Here is a 19,506-nt window from a genome sequence, read left to right on the forward strand (position 1 = left end):
TTTTAAACCTAGAAAGCATTAAGTGATTCTAAATGTGGACATTTAAGTGACAGGTTTTCTTTGAGACAACCACTACAGCTGTCTTTTTAATCAAAAAGTAACAGAAAAAAAGCACACCTTAGAAAAGTATATTTGATAGTAGAAGAAGAAACATGAAAGCAGAGATAGCATCCTGCTATAGCAATATACTGCTGAAACAGGAACTCACTGTAATAAGTCAAGAACACGAGGGATCAAATCCCAGTTGCAAGGCTGAGTGCACCAGACTTGACAGGTATCTTATACAGTCCAGCCCGTGTACCTTGTCATGCCGATAGAGCTCAATTGATTAGAAATGAAATGAAAGATGGGAGCCTTCAGTTTTCAATTTCCTCCAGTCTCCATTCTGGAAAGGCTCTTCCGGATGAAGTGAAAGCCTTGTATTTCTTGGGGCTTTAGTGAAGGGAAGTATTATGTTCAGATAGCTCATGATATTTTTAAGTTTACTTATTTGGTTAGCTACTCAGATACGTGCGTGAGAAGAAAGAAAGAAGTAGTTGAGTTAGCATCTAACTTGCCTTGGTATATTTGGAAGAATCATCTAAAATGAAATAGTTCTAACTTCAATGTTTTCTGAAAACACAAGTGTTTCTAAACCACACCAGAATGACTGAAGAGTGTTTCTGAGTATAACTGTCTACTGGCCAATGGCATGCTTTGCTCATCTATACTTTGGTACATCCAAAGACTATCCCACCAAGATTCTCCAGTTCCTTGTAAAAGGAGAACTGAGGCACCAGTCTCTCTCATGTGGGCTTTTTGTTTTACATTAAGACCTGATTTCTATGCATTTTTTTTTTCCTCTACCCCCTACTAATGCATTACATTTTATTCAAGGCTTTTTCCAGGTTCAGAAGTTAAAAAGATGGAGGCTGACAGAGCATGCTCACACAAATATTATTTCTCCAGAAAGCCAAGCTAAAAGGACTCATGTTAACAGGCTATCAGCAAGGACTGCTCAAATGCACTGGATGGAGTCATCTCTTGTATGGTTTCTGACCAATGGAACCAACACCAACAAACTCTGCCTGCTCAACTGGTTTTCTAGCTTGCTTCTGTAACATCACTGACAAAAACAAAATGGAAAAATCTCTGACCACAAGTCAGAAAAAGTGTTTAGTTTAGTGTAGGTACCATTAACGCTGTCCCTAACACTCATCTATTTGGGTTGGTCCCTCTAAGGCCCTGTGAAGATTTTGGAGAAGGGGGATTTTCCCATAGAAATCAATTGCATAGTGAAGATGAAATAAGGTGCCTAACTGTGGAGGGTGGCTCCTTATATCTATGCTCGTATTTCTGAAGTCTTTACACCATAAGTACAGAACTTAAATTAATTTTAAAGCTTGGAAATAAAGAAATCTGGCTGCCATTCTAAAAGTCAAGGATGCTCAGGCTTAGAGTGGGGTGTAGTAAGGTACAAAGAGAAGAGCTCTTCAAAGCTGTCCTACCAAGCACTATCATCTGTGACTGACAACTACCTTATAAAATATTTAACTATTTTGGATAGTAATGTGGAAAAAATGATTAGAATAAATACTGAGATGTCTAAAAATAGAATGTTAGAGAAACCGTGAGGCTTTTTTGTTGTTGTTATTTTCAATGTGAAAGCCAACTGCATATCAAAAGTAGAACTGTTTTCAGTTTATGCCTGAATCTATATCCTAAATTAAACTCATACAAATATGTTTTTCTTTTTTATACTTAGACTAGAGGATCAAAATCTGAATATATAATAAGCAGAAACTGTGGAAATCTGGCTGAATGAAATTTCCATGTTTGGAAGTACAAAGCTTGTGTGGTTACATGTCTGCCATAAAAAGGGAAAATCACTTTTCTCCCACATTCCTGCTTCTACCCCAAGTAAGCAACCCCTCCAACAACATTTCTATCTGGAATTCTAACTTGCAAGAAAAATGGACTTCAGGAAGAGAAAACTACTCAGGAGTGTACTGAATTCAGCAAATAGTTTCCACTGAAGAGCTTAATAAAATAGGAGAAATATTAATATTTTGGGGGGGAATTTCCTAATGGAACTTTGATATTTAATTGATGCATTTGTGAGCACATATGCATACTTTCTTCAAAGAAAAAAGCATAAAAGCTTAAGATGCCTTAGCCACCTGCACACGGACAGTAAAGGAGTAAGTGAGAGGAGGGAGAAAGAAAATGAGAAGAAAAAAAAAAGAGAGAATAAGGACTACCTCTGACTCTAGAAGCCTCAGAAGTGCAAGCTGTTGGAGAATGAGAGAGAACTATTAGGAAGCATCACTATATTCTTGCTGAAGAGTACTCATCGGGAAGGCTGCAGAAGGATTGGAGAGGGAAGATGAGTGCTCTTGTAAATAGTCTCATGTTTGCCTTCCAGGAGCTTGAGAGGGGTGAGGATGATTCCTCTCCTCTTCTCCATAAGATGGGCGGGCTGTGCTCACTGCTGGAGACACTCTAATTGCCTTCAACCCATTATTTTGACAGTAAATGATGCAATAAAACTATTTCTAGTTGGCACCAAGAAAATGACACTTTTTTCCTTCAAAATCAAATCTCAAAATCTGCCTACACAGTAAAAGCCCGTTATTGTTCTTTTATTTAATTAGGGAAAACCACCATTCATCTAATTACACCAATAAAACTGACAGAAATTATCCTATTTACCTGAGAATCATTTTGAGAAGGGAACAGAAGAAAAGCACTGGAAATGTGCCCCTACATTTCTCCTTAAGAATCAGTGAGAAAAAGCTGCAGATTTTTCTTCTTAGAGATAGTCTACACTAATCAGATCTTGTAAAGAAAAATCAGCCTCTGGTTTTGGCCACAAGATATTTTCCCACATTGAAATATATATACATATATATATGGATAAATATTAAATATGGTGGTTTTCTTTTTTGTATGTATAATGATGAATTCATTTTATTTAGCTTTTCCATCCTGAATACTTCTTTGATGAGCTTTTTGCGGCTCTGGATGCAGTTCCTTGGTGTGTTAGTGTTTTTATTGCTGCATCTGGACCTGTGCAAAGCTACAAAATAATTTCAGAAATGTAAATGAGTTCTTTGTTAGAACCTGAAATAGAAAATTTCCCTAAGGGCTAGATGATTTACTCTTTTTTTTTTTTTTTTTTTTTTTTTGTAGGTCCTGTCATACAATTGTAACTGTAGCTCTATGTCGTAGAATGTTTGGGCACAATTCCAATTTCCTATAAAGTCAGTGTCAAATAATTTTTTTTTTTTTTTCAATTGGAAATTGCTCAAATCATGATGGTTTCTGTCTGAAAAGAGACAAAAGGCTTATTTTGCATAGGCCACAAAACAGATGTTGATAATGTTTGGTTACCACCAGTCTTGTCTGGACTTCAAACAGATGACCTGGAAGTGAAAGGTCTTATATCTCATTAATAATAATACAAGCTGTCAAATCCTCATGACCAAGAGCAGGGCAGTAAGTCAATACGCTCAGCACACTACCAGAAAGTCTGGATAGAGCGTATATCACATTTAGTCTTTAAGCTAACAAGGATTAGTTAGCTACGCTGGCTTGGCTGGATGATCATCTTTATGAGAAGTAGTAATGCTATTTTCTAGAATGATTTCTATACTGAATTTGCTAAAAGTTAAGGCAGTGCTAGGCTGCTTTTCATAAATTTTCCTGGCACATTTGTATTGTCAGGGGGGGTTCCCTCCATCTAGAGACATCTGTCCAAGAAGAAAGGAAGATTCTGCAGTAAAAGTTAAGGTACATTAAGACTGAGACTCATTAAAGGCTCACTAAAGTTAGTGGCTTTCCTTGGGCTTATTCGGATGAATTGGTCAGTCTCCTCTGTATAGAGGAGAGAATAATATGCATTTATTTTTGTAAGGGTGCTGTGAGGCTGTAATTCTCCATCGCTTACAAGAAAGTCAGATTCTGAGTTGATTGAGCCCGTGCAAATAACAACACAGATGCCTGCCAAAGCCTTCTGACTTCCTAAAATAGTCCAAAGCCTTACATCTTTGTATCTTTATTTCCTTTCTTCTTTCCCAGAAACTACTTTTTAGAGGGTAGCAAAATACTTTGTCAGGGCTCTTTTGCTTGGCTGGCTCTATTTGCTAGTGCCACCAGCCATATGACTTGTACAGAACATGCAGGCTAAATTCTGCTCTCAGATGTGCACAAACAACTCTCAGCAAACCATCTGCAACTCCACGACAAAGAGAACGTATTTCTAAAAGTAAAATACATAAAACATAAATGATTCAATGCTTATCTGCTTTCTGTGATCTATTTTAGTGCAGATGTTCTTTTTAATAAATATTAATAAATATTAAAACACGTTTCCCTTTGAGAATACTAACTTTTCATATTAGAATACATCTGTATATTTTTCATTTTGACAAAAAAAAAATCATCAATAATAAGAAGACAAACTTACTAGTTAGCAAACTTGCATTTTCAAGCTCTTAAGAGAAAAGGTAAGCATGTGAGAGCTCTGCTGGAGCATTAGAAAATCAAAATGATAAAGAAAGAAGAGTTAGTAATATCAAGTCACTACACTGGATTTGATTGTATTAATCACAGTTTCGCAATAAATTAGAAAACTGTTAGAATAGACTGGGCTATCTCAGTCATTAGTTCTAACAGAGAAGTGACTTGCCTCTTGAAGTGAACAGTCTGGGAAGTAAAGGAGATAAAACTGAAACAGAAAAATGTAAAACGTTTTAATATGTAAATGCTAAAACAAGAAAAACATCTTTTAAAAACTCGTCATACTGCAAGACAGGTAAAATACTGCTTCAGTTAAAAATCCTGATGCAAACTTAGAATTCACAATGCTAAGAATATAATAATATGAAATCTGATTTTTATATTTTATTAAAATGCTACTTAGTATAATGAAATCTGACTAACTGCCATCAGAACATATGGAATACTAAGATTATATAATAAAAATATTCAGACTATAATTATCTAAAAAAATTCTCCATCCCATATGTAATTTATCAAAGTGAACTTTACATTGATTTGTGCCACATGGTTGATGAAAAACTATAAAGAGTCTCTGGAACAAAAGGTATGTAGAAAGATAACTTTGTAAGAACAGTCTCAATCTGTTTCAGACTTTCCTTTTTTAGTTTAACTTCATATATCAAAATATTGTAATATTTATATTCCTCTACTTAAAAGTTTTCTAAAACCTTAAAAGATGGCTTTTTAAAAGCTACCTTACTTTCCTGGAATAAACAGTGTTAAATTGTTTTCGTTAAATGCAGGCAATCTTAAATCAATTTTAATCCAGTTTATAATGATTTTGTTTAATTCCTATCCCTTATTGAGGCAATCCAAATCATTATAAACCAAGTTTATATTGATTTAAACTTTAAAGGTAAATTGGGGGCATATCTGAATATAGAAATTCCTCTGTGTCATTCCACTTTGGACATTAACTAGATAAAAATGATGTTGTGATGTCCCATTACTCCATATACCTAAAAAAATTCCAGATCACGTTCACCAAATCAACATTAACTCCTCAGAATTAGGTAAGAGCAGGCTTTATTGGGACTTGCTCTTCAGAGCTGGCAGAGGTTGTTCTAAACTTTGGCAGAAAACTCACTTTCCTTGCCTAATGATTCTCTTGATTTCAACTACTGATCTCAAGTTTCGGAGTCACACTGTGTATACTGAAAACTGTGGCAAGCAGTGCTCTCTAAAGGCAAAACCACACAGGAAAACAGATAGGGTATGGAGACTGATTGGTAAAATTGATTATTGATTGACTGGCAAAGATTGCACAAGACTTATGATACTAGGTGTGACCATTAACTCTCAGCAATATTTCCACTTCAGAAATGAGCAACAGTTGAAGATGTAAGGTTGCAGTTAATCTGACGTAAAAGCAAGGTTGTGGAAAGTGAGTTCTTTTTGGGAAATTCACTGTTTTTGGTACATTTATAGCACCAAAATCATACCACCTCACCTCTCTCGGAAACACCTCGCTTCCCTTCTCGCTGTTGATGGGGAACAAAAAGAGTAACTGCTGACACTGGTGGGACTGTCAATACGTGAAAAGTTAATTTGTTTCAATTTCTATCATTTGTCTTTTGCTAATTCCTATGATACCTCCCAGTTTATGCAAACTGTAAAAGCAAAGGACTAGAACTACTGTTCTATCTCCTAAATGAGCAGGGAATGTTGTCTGCACAGCGATCTCCTGTAAGATGTACATGTTTCACAGAAATACTTAAGGAATCACTACAATAGAATTCTAATTATTAATATTATTATTATTATTTCAGAAGGATGTAGGTATAGGGATTACTGATTTAACTGAACAGGCAGTGTTGGGGCATATCTGGGAGCTTCAGAGCTGACTGTGAAACTTTCCAGACTGGGCAAGAATTTTTCCGAGAGCTTTGTTCTACTAATATATACTTGAATATAATTGCTTGTTACAGCCCTTAAGCTATAGAAATGGTATGAATTTTTAGCTGGAATCAGTGCTCTTAGACATGAGAACTTAGCCAAAACAATACCGAGTTTTCCCTTCTAAAGGAGAAAGGGACATTGATCAAATTATCTCAGTAATGGCCCTACTTGCCTTATTGCTTTATTAATTTAAAATAACAGTGTTTCAGCAATAGTTAGCTGCAGATTGAGAAAGCACATTGACATATTATCTATGATAATCATATACTGAAGGTTGCTCTCAAGTAAAAATATTTACTTCCCCTCTGCTCTAGTTTCAAAGTATGAGACTAAATTCCACTTAGGGTTTGTTTTTTAAACATCCGTTTATAATCTCTGCTACAAATTTCCACTATGGCATCAGAAGAAAATGCAAGAGCAAAGAAAGATAGCTATTTTAGAAATTCAATTATACTGAAAAAAATCCTCAGACATCACTAAGCTTCCCCTTAATCGAGTAACTTAATAAAGATATTCCTAAGTAAATTAACCTAAAAAAAAATCCATACTGCATTTCACAGTTCTCACATTTTTATCTCATCTGAGAGGAGATTGCATTTTCAACTTCCAGCATGCCTTTCTTTCCAGACTACTTCCCCAGGAAACACAATGTTTCTTCAAGACAGAGCTGTAACAGAACATGCTGGAACCTGGATAAAACAGAGACCTCACTGCAGACCTTCACATGGGGAGAAAGGACAAGAGAGGATCTATCTTTCATGAATGTTTCTACAGAAGATTCAATCCCCAGTCATATTTCAACTAATGAAGCTCATACCTTGGTTACAGCCGCATTCCTTCTTAGTCCCTATTTACAACAGGCATTTTTTTTTTTCCCCCTACTGGGCTGAAATACACCACAGTGACAGCAGTGGGTGCCAGCAGGGGCACAGCCACAGTGACTCACAAAACACTGAATTGTGGAATTAAGTTCCCACTTCCATTTCAGCCAGAACTGTTCCATAGTGGTTTTCAACAAAATCTTCAACAAAAAGTCATAGGCAGTAATAAGAGTACTGGTTATTTCTCACATCTCTGCTGACAGATTGAGCAACAGGCACATGTTTTGCAATCAGTTCCCCCAGTTCACAAAAGCAGGACGTATTACATCTAGAACATAAATAACCTCTTCTCAGTGTATTTGTATCCTCAGCTCTCAATATTAAGAGAGTAACTGCAAAGGTTCAGAATTAACAAGTTACAAAAAGTCTTTTGACATATATCCTAGTTGTAATGAAAAATCACATTTACCTGCAAGGTTGTCAATTTCCTTCTCTTGGAGTAGACTAACAGCATCATCATCTCCTTCCAGCATAAGCTCTGTTTCTGCATTCTGATTTACCACAGCTTGACTTCGGAAAGTTTTCTTGGATTTTACTACATCTTCTTCAGTGCCTAAGAAAAGTTATAGATGTTGTGAATGTAGCTGAATAATGTTTAGAACAATCTGAGTCAAGTAGTAAAAAATAAAGCATAAACCATCTTTATTAAAAAAAAGGGAAGGAACATTTTCTAAGACATCATCAAGGTCTAAAAAAAGTACGCAGCCTTAGTCTGTGCTCCAAAATATATTTTGAATACAACAGAAACTGTTTCACAAAGACTCTCCTGCTGCTAATAATTATTTTATTGCTTTATGTTGTATGTTTTGGCTTTCAACCTGCAAGAAATTCAGCAGAAATTTCTCTTCAGTTCCTGGTGTCCTCTGATTGACATCTCAGAGCTCAAATCAACTGCTCTTAGTAAAGGAGATGCTTTTGGGAATTCAAAATTTTGGCCTTGGAGATAGGAACGACAGGAAGGTGGGGTAGGAGACTGGTTATCTCAATTTACACTAACAAGGTAGGCTACATAAAGATTCAGAAATTACATGCCTGGTGATGGAACTCTGATATGTATTTGTGTGTTTTAAGGAGAACAATAAAATGTTTGTATATGGACACAGAATCACCCAGGTTGAAAAAGACCTCCAAGATAATCTAGTCCAACCATGTGCAAATATACAGAATCATAGAATGGCTTAGGTTGGAAGGGACCATAGACCCCTTCCAGTTCCAATGCCCTGCTGTGCACAGGGCTTCCACCCACCAGCTCAGGCTGCCCCATCCAACTTTGCTTTCAGTATCTCCAGGGATGTGGCACCCTCAGCTTCTCTGGGCAATGTCTTGCAGTGTCTTATCACGCTCTGAGTATAGAATTTTTTCCTAACATCAGACCTAAATTTCCCCTCTTTTAGTTTAGAGTCATTCTCCCTTGTTCTATCACTATCTGACCGTGTAAAAAGCTGGTCTCCCTCCTGTTTATACTCTTCCCTCAATTACTGAAAGGCCACAATGAGGTCTCCCTGGAGCCTTCTCTTCTCCAAGCCCATCTCGCTCAGTCTTTCGTCACAGAAGAGATACTCCAGCCCTCTGATCACCTGTGTGGCCCTCCTCTGAACCTACTCCAACAGATCTGCATCATTCTTATGCTGAGGCCCCAGACTTGGATGCAGTGCTCCCGCTGGGGCCTTGTGAGGGCAGAGTAAAGGGGGGACAATCAGCTCCCTCGCCCTTGCCTCACAGGAAAGTTTTAGCTTTTCTCTTGCCTACAGTTGACTTTTTTTTTTGCTTAGACTGATCATTCCTTAGGGCAGATGATATATCATCATATGTTTTGGGAAGGTCCTACCAGTGTACCTCAGACTTCATTGGCATAATTTAGGAAATAAATCATAGTGTGGCCAATGATAGAATACTACTGCCAGTAGCTTTCACGTACTGCTGTGACATCTACACAGTGTTTATTTCTTTTTTGAGGAGAGGTCATTAGTTTTATTTTCATTCTACATGCTCATAGTAGTCGTTAGGATAGATAGCTTTCTCTTTTTCCATAATGCAAAAGCCTGCACCTTCATCTTAAACTGTATCAAATCTGAGCCTCTTCAGTTATGCTGTAAGAAATAAAAAAAAGAAATCCAGTCTCTCATCTATATCACAATTTGGAAATTTTCTTTCTTCGAAGCAAGAGAAATATGGGTGAAATCTGAGCAAAGCTGAATGAGCATGAATTTTGATAATCTTCCACAACGCCTAAGCTTCACACAGTGAATATCACTATGGCAGCCGTAAAACAATGAGGTAAAGCCCATTAAAACTCATGGCCTCATATGCAGACAGGGCAGCTAACTGGAACATAGCAAGCAGATAGATTACTGAAGATACGCATGGACTTGAATTGATTTGTCAGACAGTTTTATTATTAAAGACAGTGGGGAAGGTGTTACAATTTTCTCTCTCACTCTTATGTGATTCTTTTAATTATTTCATACACAGGAGAGTTGCAGCAAATAAATAAAAATACTGGAATATAGTGTCTTTACTCCTTTAGTGTCTTTACTCTGAAGATCATTGTAAATATGCCACTTGACACTGGACACCACCACAAGCTGAGACACTCTCCCATTTTAAATAGTCTCATATTAGCTTTCTGTATTTCTATAATTCAAACTGCTATTCCTGACACAACATGGTTAAGACACGCAAGGAAGAAAAACAATTTTTGCCTTAAGCCCCAGATTAAGGACAATGACTTTAGTCTTCCTACTTGTTGCTCTCTCCATTAGCACTGTGCTGATACTCACAGGGATAAAGACAATACTGATGTCAATATCTATATTGGTATACTTTACCAATATGATATTTTTGCTGTGTTCAAAAATAGGCTGTGATCTTTACCTCATTTATACGGATTGCTATTTAGTGTAACGATCTGTAATTATTCACCCAATGTACAAATGAATCATTTTTTTTTTCCTGATTTATAAAAAGGAGCAAGAATTGTAGAAATTTTGGAGAACACAAAGGATTAATGTGCTGTAACAGACCTTCTAGTGAGTGTTATGAAAGTTTCTGTAATTTATAAGATATGGTGATTTTCAAATGAAGTGCTTCCAGAATTCTAATCTGGAATAATCATAGCATCAGTGATTTCTGTAGCAACTGATTAGATTAGTGACTATCCTTGAAATTATTTGTGCACAAAGAGATATTTTTAAAATTACTGGAAAAAAGTTCAAAGTCCCAAATAATTAGTACAACGCATCAGCAGAAGCACTTGAAATGTAGCACATTTTAAATCTCTTGTGATGAGGGTTCCAGTAACCAGATCACAGAAATGTTGCCATACAGCCATGTACGCAATGTGGTGGAGTAGAATGCATTATATCTGTTTGGCAAATTTGGAGCTTAGCAACAAGACAAATGCTTCTAAGATCCATTCGGGTTTATAATACTAAACATACATTTATCTGAAAGAAATACAGTAAATGGTGCTTCTTTTTCATGATGGAAAAGGCTCTGCTTTGGCTGTTGTTTAAATTTATCACTCTGTTGAGTGCGCCTCAGTTTTGCTGTACTGTACTAAACATTTATCTAAATGAAAGTGCACAGGACCCAGAGTTGCCCTTCAATCACTATATCCTTTATGAATTAGAGTTCCATTTATCAAAATTACAGCAAGAAGAGTAGGGTCTCACAGGGCTGTCTCATTACAAGGCTTGTAAACACTGTCCTTACAAAGAAATGGTTTAACACCTAACAAATCAAAAACTGATTGGGAATAGAATTTATTTGAGATCATCTATCTTCAGAAGACGTGCTGTACTGAGTGCACTTCTTGGCCTTTCTACCCATTCATCAAGAAATTAACAAGCGAATACCACAGACCACCACATCTCCTTGGATCCTGAAACGTGAAATATGTTCAAAACAGATCTGTCACAGATGTTCTATTTTTATATTTCAAGATGACTTCAAAAAGATTTTAAAATAAGAGGAGCTCTCAAAAAAAGAGTAAAAAGAAAAACAACTTGTCTCTTTAAAACCAAACAACAAACTGAATAAAATATTATATGACATAAAACTATGTCTAGTATTGTTAACAATGATATAAAAAGGAGTGATGAATAACTGAATATTTGATATTTCCACGTTTGTAAAATTTAAAACTCAAATGATTTTTTTTAAAGCCACAGCAAAATTACTATGAGATGAAATTCATTTCCAGATACTTCATTTAAAATTGCTCTCCAGAGACAAGGAACTTCTAACTTAAAGACACAATATGAAATTCTGTCAGTGTTAGTTCCTAAGTATAATTATAAAATGATTCAAAAACATATTACAGTAGAAAAAAAACCCAAAAGGAACTAGGTATAATTTGAAGAAAGCACCATTCACAGAATCATGGAATGGCCTGGGTTGAAAAGGACCACAATGATCATCCAGTTCCAACCCCCCTGCTGTGTGCAGGGTCGCCAACCACCAGACCAGGCTGCCCAGAGCCACATCCAGCCTGGCCTGAATGCCTCCAGGGATGGGGCATCCACAACCTCTCTGGGCAAACAATGGGCCATACAGAACTGGAACTGACAGATGTATCAGGTCTTGAATCAAGCTCCTTATTAAAATATGTTTTTCTAGACTAGGGCTTAGAAAGAAACCTTGAAATAAGCAGCAAAGTATTTCTTAAAATAGCAATTTGCAAAGAACTTAATGGAAATATGTAACTTGGCAGTCATCGAAGTACAGCTGAAGTTAGTGCTCTAATTTCTTGCAATTTGAAGGTCCTGTCTGAAAAGTACTTTGGGTGAATGTAAAGACAAATACGGTGCTTTTAAAGAAGAAACATCTTTTACTACACTTGTTATCTTCTTGATCACTGCTCAAACTGGCTACCTACAGTAGCTTCACAGTAACTAAAGTTCATCTTTAACATAAAGAAACCAACTATCGTTGATCTACAAAAGCCCAACTTCCATATTCTTAAAAGGTTTTATGAGCTGCACTGTAAACCTGCACAGCATTGCCACAGATTTACTAATCTCTCTTCACATGCCATTAATCTTCCTTAAAAAGTGAAAGAAATTAGCAAGCTGACCGAAAACCAAAACAGAACAGAAATCTAATAGTTTCCCCAGAACATGAAGACCTCGAGTTATTTTGCAGCAACACCCCTAGAAACACCTAAAGTAGGCAATAAATAAATAAATAAATAATAATAACTGACTTTTTTTGTCTCTCAGTTAAATCAATAAGTTCTATAGGTCACAACAGGTTCTAAAAATCTGAACTTCAAAGGCAGTGGAAGTGTCCAGTCCTATAAGCAGTGTTCCTAAATTAAATTTTAAAATAAGCAATACAAAGATACTGTTGATTACATTTCTGTTCATGTAAGTTTACTTCATTAGACTTTACCCTAATTACTATGATTTAGTTGAGCACAGGAAGGGACTCTCTGGTTCTCCCTTCAGTGCTGTGAATTTAATTATATTAAATATATTCAATATATTCAAATAGAACATTTTCATATCTCTTTTTTTTTTTTCCTGCACGTAGTATAGAGTGAGGGAATAGCATGGTTAATTTTAAGAAAAGTTTGCTTGGTAATAGTTTAACCACTAAAAGGAGACTACTGCTTCTTATAAAGTTATTTCCATAGTTTACTTCAACGAATTACCGATAAGGCAATTTATGCAGTGAGCGCCCTTTGATCTTTGAAGAGAGATGGCAGAATGGAAAGTTAACCTCATTTTAATGTTACCTAAATATACTGACAGGAAATTCTAATGTTCCCAAACATCTGGAAATCTGCTTCATGGGATGGTGTTCTTTTCTATAAGAAAGCTTTTTCATATATTGTCTTTTACAGTTTTATGTGGCTTCTAAAGGGGAGTTTTGACATAAGTATAGTCTGTTCTCTTTATGGTAAAATGCTGCATTTAATTAAAAACTCTCTTTTATAGAATCTAAAGTACAGTTTTTGTGAAGCTTAGCTCTCCTCAGAAACTTTTATGGATAAAATTGCTTTTCTTCATTACAGATCACTGATACGCGCTGCTCTGTGGAATGCTGCTTTTGTGGCTGAATTTTAATCTTCTAAGGTAGTTTTTAGTATGTTATTAAATAAAGGAATACAGATCTAGTTCCTCACAGGAGACTGCCTCGTAGGTGAGTATGTGAATCATGAAACTGTATCATAGGTAAAATGTAATTTATCAACAGTGTTTTTCTTGGAAGCAAATTTTTTTTGTTGTTGGTTGCTTGTTGTACAAATGGTAACTTTTACAGGAACAGCAAGCTGATGTGTATACAGAATTAAAGCACCTCTTTTTTTTTAATTCATTCAATACGATTATTGCTTGGAAATACCTATAAAACATTTCAGGAGATCATCTTCCTGTTTATATATCATAACAGTTTAAAGTCCTATTTTCATTCCTAATCTTTACAAACTCGATTAGGCAGCAGGACCCCCAGAGCAGTTGCAGTTACAGAGAGCGGCTGCTTGGCAGTCTGCAAACTGACCTCTACAATACCTAGCAAGATTAAATAATGACACAGTAACCACCCCCCACTGGCCCAATGCCTTTCTATGTGGCTTCAGAGCCAGTCCTCATGGGGCTGGTTCACTCGGTGGGAAGAGTGGGGCAGGTAGCTGCGCCTGCTCAGGAGCCCTGCAGGAGCAAAGCACTGCGACCATCGTAACAAACTGTCCCCACCTGTGTCTTCTGGGGCTGTGATTTAAATTGCAATGTGTTCCCCAAACTGGTGCCTTTGACTGGCGTATAATTTAGTTTCCCTGGAGAATCGGAGAAGTGACTCTCATTAAAGGAGGGCTGGTTTTAATAGATTTAATAAAAGCCAGAGGAATCTTAAATCATATTTTCGTTATCAAAGATCTTTGAAGAAATGAGGGAGAAAAACTATGAAAATTGTGTGGAAATTAAAAATTGCATGTATTTACTTTGGAAATTGCTTCCTGCTGAAAGTAGAAGCAAAGCACGTTTTTATATTCCCTAATAGATCAACATCAGAAAAATTAATCAGACATTCCAAACATTTTTCAGTCTTATTTAATTTTTATACCTAACATCAGATCACACAGCCTTCTTTTGGTGAGTCATTTGTAAATAAATACTGTTGTATACATTTTCCTCTTATAAATCCTCAAACATATGCATCATAAAAGTGAGACTGACACCAACTGAGAATAAGGGCAAAGCGAAAGTCAATGTGCTTCTCAAAAGAGGTTGAGGGTTTTTTAAACAATAAATAGTTGTGGTTAAAGTCAAAGTGCTGTGTACCAATATAAAAGGTCCCATATAAAAAATAAAGATGAAGCTCTCATGCTTGGCAGTCACTATTTTTTTATTTTACAGACAGAAGGGGCTATGAAATTAATTTTTAGAGGCTGTTAGTATTATATTTATTTGAGATTTCAGGTGTTCTGAGCATGTGAGAAAGAACCTGCACTGGTTTGGTACAGACCATAGGGAGCCAGCAGGGAACAGAGCAGATGTTACAAGGCATTTTCACACTCCTGAAGGGCAGTCCTCAGTCTGACTGCAGCTAGAAGTCCTTCTCACTGGAACTTAAACCAGTCAGGTGTTTATATTTGGATTAAGATGTAGTTTGCCACTGTAACTCGTACACACGAGAATGGATTCATATTTCACGACTGATGACCTTTACAAATCCCTGTCAGTTTGAAATGTAGCCTCTTGGTGAATACCGTAGTTTGATAAATTGTAGAGAGAATCCAAATTTCCTGATGTGCAGTGGATCACTTAAACAGGCACAAATGATAAACAAGAAAAATAATTAAGAGCAATAAAATATTCCTATTTCCAACCATTTTTCAAAGGTACAGTATAAGCCGACAGGAAAATAACTACATCACACCAACAGTTATTGCTCAGTGGAAAGGACATCAAGGACACTTGCAAGTAAGAGAATTGGATCAATATTAACGCGATTTTCATTTCATGCTTCCCCAACTCCAGTAAGCTGACAATATACTCTGATTATGTGAACTGCCTCTGAGTAACACAGAAAAGGTTATTAGAGCAAGAGGTGGAAATGGAATGCACTTTTTATATTGACAGGTCTGCTAATAGAGTGTACTGATTTTCAAAGCCGCGCAATGCTTTTTCACAATTTGGTTTTGACAGCAAAAAGGAATTTCATTTATCATTAATTCAAAATATTCACATGTAAGCAAAGGTTTCTTAAGACAGGGCACTGAAGAGGGTAATCAAACCGTTTCAATAGAAAAAATATAATTAATAAGGTAAGAAGGAAAAGGGAATTGAATTTAAATATGTATGACACGATAATGAAACAATGAAATAATTCTGTTAAATGATTCATTCCATCCTCTGGAAATAGAATCTGTTAAAAACTTTTTTTTCCTAAAGATAATTTACAAACAAAAAGTAAGTAATCTCTTAACATTCAGGCCTGCATTTTGTCTTGAAAGTTTTAGATTAGTTTTAAGTTTGAAATACTTAAAGCATGCACACATTCTACAGGAAAAGCCATATTCTGACTTATCGGCTTGCAGAGCCCAAAGACAGGATCAAAGTTGTCAGCCTTCCACAAAGGCACACCCTGTACTGTGGGACTGTGCCCACATATGCTAGCCTTAATTTCACTCCCTGCTCACAAAAATTCTAATAGAGAAAGCTAACAGTGAGAAAGCCTTGGGGAGAAATGAAGCTCTTTTTTAGAATCACAGATGCTTGGTGCACACTGGCAGCTTGATGGCAATGCACTGGCATGTAAGAAACCTGATCTTAGCTCCTATACTGGGGCATTCTACACCAACATTTCTAAACATCATCTAATATTTAAAAATTAGAGCCTCCAAACCACCGAGTCTGGTCCAATCCCAAGGATTTTTAATATAAAAGATTTATCTGTAGATTTATGGTCTGCCTTCTAATTTTTTAATTCTTCCTCTCTGCGGCCGAAGCATGGTCAACTTTTTTAGAAGGCATTTTTGTCCCTCACTGCCTATAGTTTTGCTACCAGATCCAGACAAGATCAGCTCTTTTAAAACAGGCATAGAACAGAGACATAGTAAGAAGCTAAGAAATGAAGAAGTAGCAAGTGAGTTTAGAATAGTTTTATAGTAAGTATTTGAATTCCCACAGTAAAGCAGTTATTTAAATTCTATTAAGACTACTTATGCACAGAAGGAAGACTCAAAAGCTTTGAGATAACCATTTGCCAAAATGTCTGAAATGATCTTTGCTCTCTAGAATGGTAATAATTCCAAATGAAATCCTGCTCTTTAGAGACATACAGAAAAAGATCTTATGCAGTCTTTACATATGCAAAATTTCCAATTTATGTATAGTGTCTTCTTGAATTCCTTCTTAAAAGGACCGTCCCCATTTTATATTTGTGATAAATTTGTCCACAGAGTAATCTTATCAGAATATGTAGATTCATTCTTCATTACTTTCTCCTTTACTGTGCAGTCCCAATGGGTTGAGTATGCTGCACTGATATCTGATTTTTTTTTTTTTCCTGTGCAAATCTCATATCATCCTCACATGGATTCCCACATCTTTAGAACTGGGATACATCATTTTCACTTCAGCAACAACAGTAACTGGTGGGAGGAAATGTTTCTATTTCTGTGTAGATCAATGCCTATAGCAACATCAGACAAAGGGCAGCACCCACAGGATATTCACATTTGTGAGACAGCAGTGTGGCCCTAACATTGGAATACTTGTGTTTAACTCTTAGCTTTGCTAAGGGACTGTATCCTAGAAGAAAAAAAAAAAAAAGAAAATAGCAAACCATTTAGGCCAGACTGTTATAACAACATGAGCTCCTAATTCCTGAACCTAAAATGCAGAATTAAAATCAAAACTTTTCTATTTGCTTGATCAAAGTCAGAATTTTACATGGGATTTATCTATTTTTTCAAAACAAAAGTAGCTGCAGCTAGAAAGTGGATACACTTTAGCAGATAAAAGCAACACAGTAGCGATACAAAAGATATCACTGAGATAAAGCAGAATCTGAAGATCTGTTACCAAAACAGCTCACGGAGATCATCTGCCAGATTTTCATTATTTTGTCTCTGAAATAGGGGAATGGTAATTGCTGTCCTGGGTAGAAAGCCTGTGTGTATACCAAGGAAAGCTAACTTGCAGAAATCTTAGCAGCAGCCAGTAGTAAAGGAAAAAGGAAATTGGTGTTTTATTTCGTCTTCTCTTAACCTGCAATGTGGCTTTTTTGACATCTTTCATTCTGCTTTGCAAACACTGGCAGAAAGCGCAGACCTTCCACGCAACTGTGGGGATATTTGCAAAACTGCTGTTCTTATGTCAAATTTTCAGTAACTGTTTTCTATTAAATGTGGAAATGAGATGCTATTTGACAGCACTATCAGCTTTTCTTGAAGACATAAGATTGAATGATTTGAATTATATGGTAAAAGAGACACCAAGGAAACATGCATAAAGCATTATGCACGGTCTTCTCAGCTGAGAGTCTGTGTATTGTAGATGGTGTTCAGTTTTATACATAAATGCACAGGGAGGTATACTCTTTAGGCATACAAGAAGAATAAGAAAAAAATCCATCACAATGTTGCATATATGATATGAAAAACAAAATCAAATGCATAGCTGAAAACATATAATACACTAACTGATAGAATTCTTAACACGGTGTCTTCCTCGACGTGCTGCTTAGTGCTGTATTTGAGAACTTCAATCACAATCTATTTGGCTTTTAATACAGTGCTTTCTGGTGTTTCTTTATCCATGTCTGCACCTTGTGCTATGCTGAAACTTCTTCCAGTTTGTTGCAGTGCACTGGTACTTTTTGAGTGTGTTTGAAAGGTAACTCCACAAAATGAGGAACACATGAAATAAAGTCTATTGAAGAACTCACTTATGGATATGGAACTGCCAGTGTGCATATATGTAAGTCTTTATTTCTTGTATGCAAATCTTGCTATTTACATTGAACCTCTAAGATAATTCGGATGTGATATGATAGGAATATATTTTCGGTGGCAAATTTTAAGCAGTGTAATGTAAAAAGATGAGTGAAAACACTCAGGCATATTAAAATATTTGCCTTTGGAAATGATTTCCTTTATTTTTGTAATCCATATAGAGTTATTTTGTAAACTTTGTGAAAGACAAGGAATCACCTATATTGAAGAGAATCTCATAATCCACCTCTTATCACTTCAACATATTCACCCATTCCCTGAAAGCCTGTCATGCCTCCCACTGGCATGAGTGAAAGAGCAGGAGGGAAAAATTCCAAGTCTATCCCATGATCTCCTGATTTTTGGCTGCAATAGTTGCAGCACTGCTGAATTAATGGCCCTTGACTTTGGCCATGTGCCTGGATTCCTGTCCTAGCCACTTTTCCTGTGTGTCTTCAGAAAATGCCTTCCTCAGTAGAAGCAGAAGTGAAATTTCATCTTGCATTCTGAGACACGTTTGATGCAGTTTTGTCTTCTTTACTCCACTAAAGATGTTGTTAAACACATTTTTCTCCTAGTAATGTTACAAATTGCCACTCAATCATACACATAGTGGAGAATGGACTTCTGCAGTCAAGAAGAGATGGAGAATAAAAAGAGTAGAGAAAAATATAAGAATGGAATGTTCTGTGTTTAAACTATAGTCATAGGAGGTTTCAAGTGTGTTTGCTCCTTAATATGGAGTCTTCAAGCATAGAAAATTGGAACTAAGAAAAGCACATGATAAAATCTGAGTCTGAGGAGCTACACTCAGTCAGCTATTAAAGCTGTCCTGGAGGACTATTATTAGACTTTCATTGAATTTTCTTCCAAAATGTTCCAGTGAGATGCACTGAATATACACGGGTCAGTGACTTCTATTTCTTTGTCAATTAGCAATAGAACTGAATAAATAGAACAAATAAACTCTTCATGTGGGTTGGAAAACATTTTGCATCAGAGTAATTTACCGGTTTTGGTAAGTAAATCTCATTCAGCAGTACAGACTGATACAGTCAGTTCTTTTCACATCTAAATATAATGGTGTAAAGGAAAAATATGCAGCTAGAGTTCTAAGAGTGACAGTGACTGTGATATTGGAGTCTTGTGATTTCAGAGTCTTGGGAATGGTTTTGCCAGGCCATTTGATTACTTCAGGAATCAAGTAAGAGTCATAGGCCTTCAGAGGCAATGTGAGGGAAG

General features: G+C 36.3%; 1 protein-coding gene across 5 annotated transcripts in view; it reads right to left on the bottom strand.

Annotated features, from left to right (window-relative positions):
- Window positions 1-19,506, bottom strand: part of NBEA (neurobeachin) — a 472,765-nt gene that overhangs the window by 159,750 nt on the left and 293,509 nt on the right. For 4 of the 5 annotated variants that reach the window (XM_090133132.1, XM_090133133.1, XM_090133125.1 and 1 more), the window contains one exon: window positions 7,732-7,875. In XM_090133132.1, the coding sequence (XP_089989258.1) occupies window positions 7,732-7,875 (144 nt within the window). Of the gene's footprint in view, window positions 1-4,669; window positions 4,709-7,731; window positions 7,876-19,506 lie in introns of all 5 variants that reach the window. The other variant, XM_090133143.1, reaches the window with a different exon arrangement.

Source organism: Phasianus colchicus, chromosome 1 (genome assembly GCF_987193195.1).
Source record: "Phasianus colchicus chromosome 1, bPhaCol1.hap1.1, whole genome shotgun sequence".
NCBI classification, from domain to species: Eukaryota; Metazoa; Chordata; class Aves; order Galliformes; family Phasianidae; genus Phasianus; species Phasianus colchicus.